Genomic DNA, 7,776 nt, shown 5'->3' on the forward strand with positions numbered 1-7,776 from the left:
TGGCAGGGACAGAGCTGCGGGCTGAGCAGTGGGTGGCAGGGACAGAGCTGCGGGCTGAGCAGTGGGCACACCTCGGGGGGTGCGTGTGGGAAACGCGCCCTCGTGTCAGGCAGCCTTGGCAGTGGAAACAGTACTTAGAAAAGGAGCCGGGATTCTAGGAATGCAGCTCACTCGGTAGAGAGCTGGCCTAGCCCGGACAAAGCAGCCCTACACGAAACGGTGATGGTGCAGGCCTGTAAGCCTAGCACTCAGGAGGCAGGGGCAGGAGGGTCAGAAGCTCAAAGTCATGTTCAGCTTCATAGTGAGTTTGAAGCCAGCCTGGGCTCCATGAGACCTTGTCTCAAAACAAAACAATCCCGAAACACAAGAGGAGGGACATCAGGTTGAGGGCACTGGGCAGTATGTTTCTCAGGGACATGAGGGACCCAGAAACGGCCCTCGGTGACGTTTACCTATCTTCCCTAAAGCAATACGCTGCCCACGGCCACAGGACTTTGAAAATGGGGAGTACTGGCCCCGGGCCCCCTACTACAACCTGAGTGACCAGATTTCTTTTCAATGCTATGATGGTTACACTCTCCGGGGCTCTGCTAACCGCACCTGCCAAGTGAACGGCCGGTGGGATGGACAAACAGCAGTCTGTGATGATGGAGGTGAGAAGCAGGTCGCCCCGGCTTTACCCTCTCCCCGAGGTTTCACCCTGGGACGTATGGGCACTCCAACTGTCCTCATGTCTCTGCAGCGGGATACTGTCCCAACCCGGGTATTCCCATTGGCACAAGGAAGGTGGGCAGCCAGTACCGCCTTGAAGACACTGTTACATATCACTGCAGCCGGGGACTTGTCCTGCGTGGCTCCCAGCAGCGAAAATGTCAGGAAGGTGGCTCATGGAGTGGGACAGAGCCTTCCTGCCAAGGTGAATCTTGACCTGCTCCCTGGGTCAGCTCCTCCCTGGTGTCTCCACTTTAGGACACTGTTTTCTCACCACCTTACCTTAGCTCCTCCTCGCTTTCCAAACCTTGGTTTGTTTTCTACACTCTAAGGCCCTCCGTCCTAAAATCCAGCGCCCTGTCTGCGTCTCCTCCACACTGCAGACACTTGACCTACTCTCTGACCGTTCCTAGACTCTTTCATGTACGACACCCCTCAAGAGGTGGCCGAAGCCTTCCTAGCCTCCTTGACGGAGACCATAGAAGGAGTCGATGCTGAGGACGGGCATAGTCCAGGTTTGAGGACAAGGAGGGAGGTTGGGCGGGAACCTGGGGAAGGGTGGCTAACCTGCCAGGAACTGTGCATGCTGGAAGCTGAGTCTCTGATGGTGCCCAGGGGAACAGCAGAAAAGGAAGATCATCCTGGACCCCTCGGGCTCCATGAATATCTACCTGGTGCTGGATGGATCGGACAGCATCGGGGCCAGCAACTTCACGGGGGCCAAGCGGTGTCTCACGAACTTGATTGAGAAGGTAGAACAGTTTTCCCTCCCTTTGAAATGAGGGGGCCTTGTCTGGACCTCACTGCCCTTTCAAGACTGGTCCCTGGGTCTCAGGTCCACAGGAGTGCAGAGTCCTCCATGACACTGTTAACACAGTGACCTCTTGTTCACCCGCAGGTGGCCAGTTATGGGGTGAGGCCAAGGTATGGTCTAGTGACCTATGCCACAGTCCCCAAAGTCTTGGTCAGGGTGTCGGACGAAAGGAGCAGCGACGCTGACTGGGTCACAGAGAAGCTCAACCAAATCAATTATGAAGGTCAGAGGTTAGGGAAGGAGAAACTGGGAGGTGCATAGTGGGGTTGCTGTGGTCTGAGTCTGGGGCTCTTCATTTAGAAGTTTACCAAGTGTTCTTGGGCAGTGGAGATTGCTGGGAGGGCCTGGAGAGCCAAGGGCAAGTGGGTGAGGAACCAGAAGTTAAAGATTGGGTGGGCTTGGTGGTGCAGGCCTTTAATCCCAACATTCAAAAGGCAGGTGGGTCTTTGTGAGTTCAAGGTCAACATGATCTACTTGGCAAAGCAAAAGTTAAAGTATGTGGGATCTCAGTTGTCACAGACTGGCGGGACTCAAGGGCTGCTTGGGAGATCAGACAGGGGAATGATCCCTTTCCTCTCTAGACCACAAGCTGAAGTCAGGGACCAACACCAAGAAGGCTCTCCAGGCTGTCTACAGTATGATGAGCTGGGCGGAGGATGTCCCGCCGGAAGGCTGGAATCGAACCCGCCATGTCATCATCATTATGACTGATGGTGAGACCTCTCTCCTGCCCTCCCATCCTCTCGTCTCCTGTGCCAGAGTTTGGTCCTCACGTCCACTCTCATGGGACCTGCGTCTTCCACAGGCTTGTACAACATGGGCGGAGACCCTGTCACCGTCATCGAGGAGATCCGAAACCTGCTGGACATTGGCAGGGATCGCAAAAATCCCCGGGAAGATTATTTGGGTGAGTGACCCAGCTGGGACCCAGCACTCTCAGCCGAGGGCTGGACCCCCATCCTTTCTCTCTCCCTTAGATGTTTATGTGTTTGGGGTCGGGCCTCTGGTGGACCCCGTGAACATCAATGCCTTGGCTTCCAAGAAGAACAACGAGCAGCATGTGTTCAGAGTCAAGGATATGGAGGACCTGGAGGACGTTTTCTACAAGATGATTGGTAGGAAGACGCAAGGGAACACAGGGGCAAGTTGTCTGCAGGCCAAGGCTGCTGACTTCCCTCTCCACCCTAGGGTCTATTCTGATTTCCTGATCTCACCATCACAGAACTCGGAGAGTTCATTTCATAGGTGTGGAAACTGAGAGGTCAAGACAGGCTCAGGGGACAGGATGTCAGCACCAAGGCCGGGCTAAAAGTGCCTAATCCTCTGATAGCCTGGTCTTAAGCTTCTCTCACTCCATCACAGGGCTTCCTAGTCTAACACAGGGAACCCCTCCCCTCTTCCTCCTCGTGGGCCGTTGCTCTCTACAGGCAGGGACCTGACAGAGACGGCTGCCATGACTTGAGCTTTCAGCACTCTTTCTCTGCTAGATGAAACCAAATCTCTGGGTCTCTGTGGCATGGTGTGGGAGCACAAGGACGGCACGGACTTCCACAAGCAGCCGTGGCAGGCAAAAATCTCAGTCACTGTGAGTATTCCAGCAGAGGGGACTTGTGGGAGGGGAGACACAATGTCCACACTAGCCAGGTCTGCAATCACAGCTGTTCAGGAAGCTGAGGCAGGGCAGAGATTCACAGCCTGCTCGGGCTACAGTGAGTTCAAGGTCAATGCCAGGAACTTATGAAACTGTCTGAAAATGGACAGGAAGCTGGGTGAGGAGCATGAGCGGGGTCGGGGGATCCCCAGCAGCTGGAAGCGGAAGCAGAACTACCTTGAGTTTGAGGTCAGCCAGGGCTATGCAGCAGGACCCTGTCTGAGGGAGAAGCGGGGCGACAGGGTGCTGAGGCACCAAGGCTGTCACGGCATTGTTCTTCCCCAGCGTCCACTGAAAGGCCATGAGAACTGCATGGGGGCTGTGGTGTCTGAGTACTTTGTGCTGACGGCAGCACACTGCTTCACGGTAGACGACGAGAAGCACTCCATCAAGGTCAATGTGGGTAAGGATGCAGTGGATTCTCATCTCCAGGCAATCCTCTCCTCTCCCCAGTACGGCCCTTCCCTTACACCCTAAGGTCGGGGAAAGCAGAACTCAAATAATATGGGGCAAGAGCCAGGAGGCTGCTTACGTAAACAATACCCATTTTCCTCCTCTCAGGAGGGAAGAGGCAGGACCTGGAGATCGAAGAGGTCCTATTTCACCCCAACTACAACATCAATGAGAAAAAGGCAAAAGGAATCCCTGAGTTCTATGACTACGATGTAGCCCTTGTCAAGCTCAAGACCAAGCTCAAGTACGGCCAGACTCTCAGGTGAGTGGGCCCGGGCCCTGAGGAACCAGGGAAGGTGGACTGGAGATACAGGGAACAGGGTAGGTGGGCTGTCTGCTGCCCTTGACTGTCCCCGTCTCCCGAATAGGCCCATCTGTCTCCCCTGCACAGAGGGAGCCACCCGAGCCTTACGGCTTCCTCAGACAGCCACTTGCAAGCAGCACAGTAAGGCGAGGTCTGGGAGGGGACAAGGATGAGACCCAAGATAAAGGGGTCACAAGGGGGAGTTACAGCCGAATGGTGGTGGCGCACACCTTTAATCCCAGCACTTGGGAGGGAGAGGCAGGCGGAGCTCTGTGAGTTCGAGGCCAGCCTGGTCTACAAGAGCTAGTTCCAGATAGGCTCCAAAGCCACAGAGAAACCCTGTCTGGAAGTCAAAATATCGTAATACAGGCCAGACATATGTGGGAGTACAAAGACAGAAGTCCCAGGTGACATTATTTGCCGGACCCCCCCCCCCCCCCCCCGCAAAAGAGGGAGTTGCGAGTAGCACTATACTCAGCTGAAGGGGGCCCTAAGAGCACCTAAGAGGGGGCCCAAGGGACATCTGCTGGACGAGAAGTGAGAGGGACGGGGCATGACTCTGTCACTTGTCCAGAGGAGGAGCTGCTCCCTGTGAAGGACGTCAAAGCTCTGTTCGTGTCTGAAGAGGGGAGGAAACTGTTTCGGAAGGAGGTCTACATCAAAAACGGGGACAAGGTGAGAAGGGGCCCCTGGGGAGGCCGCCTTGGCCTGCTCCTTCCCGAGCCAGCTCTGCCCATCACGCCTTCTCCCTATAGAAAGACAGCTGTGAGAGAGATGCTCTGAAGGCCCCCGGCTATGGATCAGTCAAGGATGTGTCTGAGGTGGTCACCCCCAGGTTCCTCTGCACTGGAGGGGTGGATCCCTATGCTGACCCCAATACTTGCAAAGGTAAGGTGGCTCTCTGGCTGTGCTGCAAGCCCCTGAGGCCTGGCAGTCTCCCCTACAGCGCCTCTCTTCCACAGGAGATTCTGGGGGTCCTCTCATTGTTCACAAGAGGAGCCGCTTCATTCAAGTGAGTGTCCGCTTTCTGGTCTGTAGGGGAGATGCCCAGGGGCAGCGTGAACCGTGGAAAGGAAAGCTGATGCACGCAGCTGGTAATGGTGGCAGAGCAGGGCTTGCTCTGACCTCATCTGACGCTGTGTTCTGAAGTGGCCAGGACAAGCCAAGTGTCTGGTCTGTGGGCACCAAGGAAGGCAGTACAAGCTGGGCTCCTAGTGTCCTTCTTTAGGCCAGCTAGGATGCTTTCTGAGATTGTGAAGTGTCAAGTGACCTGTGCACCCATCATCTACACAGGTCGGTGTCATCAGCTGGGGAGTAGTGGATGTCTGCAAAGGCCAGCGGTGGCAACAGCTGGTACCTGCTCACGCCCGGGACTTCCACATCAATCTCTTCCAGGTGCTGCCCTGGCTCAAGGAGAAACTCAAAGATGAGGATTTGGGTTTTCTATGAAGGGCTCCCTGCTGGGCAGGGGGAGGACTAAATTAAAGCAGCTGCAATCAAGACTGTGTTCCACATCTTTTTGGGGGTAAGGGAGCAGGGGATGTGCACTGGTCATCTTGCTACAAAGTAACATTAACACTGACAGCCACTTCTGAAGGTTTAACCCCATCCCAAGTACTGAAAAACTAGAGGCTGAAGAAGGTGAATGAGCTTCTGCCCCAGGATTTTACTGAGACCAGCTTGGGGGCATATGAGGCACAAGGAATCCAGCTTCGTGTCCTAGAAGCCATCCACAAAGGTTTCCTACAGATCGTCACTGTACACAATCTGGGTCCTCTTGTCCCGGTGGCAGCCCTTAGGGCTGTTCTGGACGGCTGGGTAGGGGGGAAAGTGACAGTTAAGGTCTGAGGCAGCTCACAGGCTAGCCCTGAGGTTCCAGTCCTCCTGTCTCTGCCCAGCCTTGGCCTACAGTGTCTATGCTGCCCTCTGGTGGCCAGAGTCTCCCGCTGGCTTAGAAAATCCAGACCCTTATCAGGATGAGCCATGCAGATGATGAAATCATGAAGCCCAGGGAAACTAAAGATGAGAGCGTCTCTGCGGCCTTGCTGGTGTACTGGCCGGTCTGCTCCTTCCTGGTGTCTACAGGGCTTTTACTCTGAAAATCTGCTCAGGCAGAGTGGGCAGTCCACTTTGAGGAAGCCCACAGGCCACGCCAGGCTTCGTAGGAGGCCTCAGAGCCCAACTGCTCAGCTTCTCTCTCCACGCTCCGGCTCCACCCAAGGACTTCACCCTACATCTGTGGGGCCAGAGGCAGCCTCCTCTCTGGTCCTGTACCCTGCCTCCTTCTCAGAGCCCGGGTCCATGGCCCAGGGCTTCTGGGGCTGTTCTCAGCATGGACCCTTTTAATGGTTCCTTTGCTGCAGCTGCCTATTTAGCCTGGCGGGCCAGGATTGCTGGAGATGTGCTTGGCACAGACAGAGCCCAGCTTCCTAATGTATCTGATTCCCCAAACCAGTCCTGGGTCACCTTTTTCTCCAAAATTCCCATCTCTGATGGTTTCAGATGCACATTTCTGAGCCTGGCCTTCTGCTTGAGGTCTAGTTCCACAGTCAAGTTCACACACTGCTCCAGCTCGGAGGGACAGCCTGACCCCTGCTCTCCTCCCTGAGCCAGTCACTGCTGTTCCTCCCCTCCCGTCCCCTCTGACAGACAGCCTGGCAGCTCTCCATCAGTTGCCTACACACAAATCCTGATCTTGGGCTCTCTGTGGAGGGACCCACAGTGGTGTGCTATAGGGAGGGGTGAGGGAAGAGCCCCGTCCTTACCGAGGGAGCCCCAGACAGACTTGCCAGTAGCAGCGTCCAGCATGGGCTGTTTGCGGGCTATGTTGACTTTGAGCTGCACGGATTCCACCTGGGTTCCGTTGAGCTGTGGGACGATAGGGGAGGGGACAGAAGATGGGTGTTCCAGGGAGCCAGGTGCTGGCACCCCGGGGACCAGACAAGGGTCTGAGGATGAAGGTTCTTAATCAGGAGAGGAGGAAGAGCCTGAGGGGGGCAGGAGGGATAGGGGAGGGGTCTGACAAGTCCCCACCTCAGCCACGGCCTGGTCCGCAGACTCCATCTTCTCATAGGTGACGAAGGCACAGCTGGGGTGAGAAAAGTGGGGTCAGTGGAGGTCCATGGACCCAGTGTCCCCACGCAGCATCCTCCCCCCCCCCAGGGATGCTCATCCTTACTTTCTAGGTGGGTCCATGGAGAGGTCGATGATGTTTCCAAAGGGAGAGAAGGCCCCTCGGAGGAGGGTGGGCGTCATGTCCTCTCCATACACATACAGAGTGTTCCCCTTCCGAGGGGCCCTCCTCTCGGGGAACGAGTCTGACCCTGTGCGTCGGGAATCATGGTCACTACTGAGTCCCCATCACCCTCCAGTTATCAGGACCCCCTCACCCTGGCCACGAGCACTCACTGCGGAAAGGGCCCTCCCGCTCCCGCTCCCTGTCTCGCTCTCGGTCTCGGTCTCGATCCCGGTCTTTATCTTTGTCTCGGTCTCTGTCGCGGTCTCTGTCGCGGTCTTTGTCTCGATCCCGATCTTTGTCCCGATCTTTGTCCCGGTCCCTATCTCGGCTCCTCTCATGACTTCGGTCCCGGCTGCGGCTTCGGGGAGGGGAGGCTGAGGAGCGGGCACCACCGTGTTCTTCATAGCTCCAGTCAAAGCCTCGAGGTGGGCCATCAGCAGCCCCGGGGCCCTCTGCTTCTTCTCCATCTGGTCCCAGCTCCCGCAGCCGATCACTAGAAGACACAAAGCTGGGGAGAGGCAGACAGTGAGGACCAAAGGAGCTCCATCTTCTCACGGACCTCTGTCTACAGCCGGCTCATTTCACTCCAGCCCTGAACCTTCCAG

The 7,776-nt window shown here is 56.2% G+C and overlaps 3 protein-coding genes across 3 annotated transcripts in view; 1 reads left to right on the top strand and 2 right to left on the bottom strand.

The window, feature by feature from the left end:
* Cfb (complement factor B) overlaps nt 1-5,433 on the top strand; it is a 6,148-nt gene extending 715 nt beyond the window's left edge. Inside the window, exons 3-18 of the mRNA XM_005370798.2 lie at nt 468-653; nt 743-916; nt 1,125-1,226; nt 1,327-1,463; nt 1,610-1,748; nt 2,107-2,238; nt 2,331-2,432; nt 2,503-2,640; nt 3,013-3,110; nt 3,462-3,579; nt 3,738-3,891; nt 3,998-4,074; nt 4,508-4,608; nt 4,689-4,821; nt 4,896-4,945; nt 5,227-5,433. Coding sequence (XP_005370855.1) covers nt 468-653; nt 743-916; nt 1,125-1,226; nt 1,327-1,463; nt 1,610-1,748; nt 2,107-2,238; nt 2,331-2,432; nt 2,503-2,640; nt 3,013-3,110; nt 3,462-3,579; nt 3,738-3,891; nt 3,998-4,074; nt 4,508-4,608; nt 4,689-4,821; nt 4,896-4,945; nt 5,227-5,382 — 1,997 coding nt within the window. The 3' untranslated portion in view covers nt 5,383-5,433. The remainder of the gene's footprint in view (nt 1-467; nt 654-742; nt 917-1,124; nt 1,227-1,326; nt 1,464-1,609; nt 1,749-2,106; nt 2,239-2,330; nt 2,433-2,502; nt 2,641-3,012; nt 3,111-3,461; nt 3,580-3,737; nt 3,892-3,997; nt 4,075-4,507; nt 4,609-4,688; nt 4,822-4,895; nt 4,946-5,226) is intronic.
* LOC101994656 (RT1 class I histocompatibility antigen, AA alpha chain-like) overlaps nt 1-7,776 on the bottom strand; it is a 629,094-nt gene that overhangs the window by 380,056 nt on the left and 241,262 nt on the right. The gene's annotated exons all lie outside the window — the stretch shown is intronic.
* Nucleotides 5,447-7,776, bottom strand: part of Nelfe (negative elongation factor complex member E) — a 5,926-nt gene continuing 3,596 nt past the window's right edge. The window contains exons 7-11 of the mRNA XM_005370796.2: nt 7,342-7,679; nt 7,112-7,256; nt 6,967-7,021; nt 6,699-6,801; nt 5,447-5,747 (exon numbers count right to left, since the gene is read on the bottom strand). Of these exons, the coding sequence (XP_005370853.1) occupies nt 5,677-5,747; nt 6,699-6,801; nt 6,967-7,021; nt 7,112-7,256; nt 7,342-7,679 (712 nt within the window). The 3' untranslated portion in view covers nt 5,447-5,676. The remainder of the gene's footprint in view (nt 5,748-6,698; nt 6,802-6,966; nt 7,022-7,111; nt 7,257-7,341; nt 7,680-7,776) is intronic.

The sequence above is a fragment of the Microtus ochrogaster genome, unplaced genomic scaffold (genome assembly GCF_000317375.1).
Source record: "Microtus ochrogaster isolate Prairie Vole_2 unplaced genomic scaffold, MicOch1.0 UNK87, whole genome shotgun sequence".
NCBI classification, from domain to species: Eukaryota; Metazoa; Chordata; class Mammalia; order Rodentia; family Cricetidae; genus Microtus; species Microtus ochrogaster.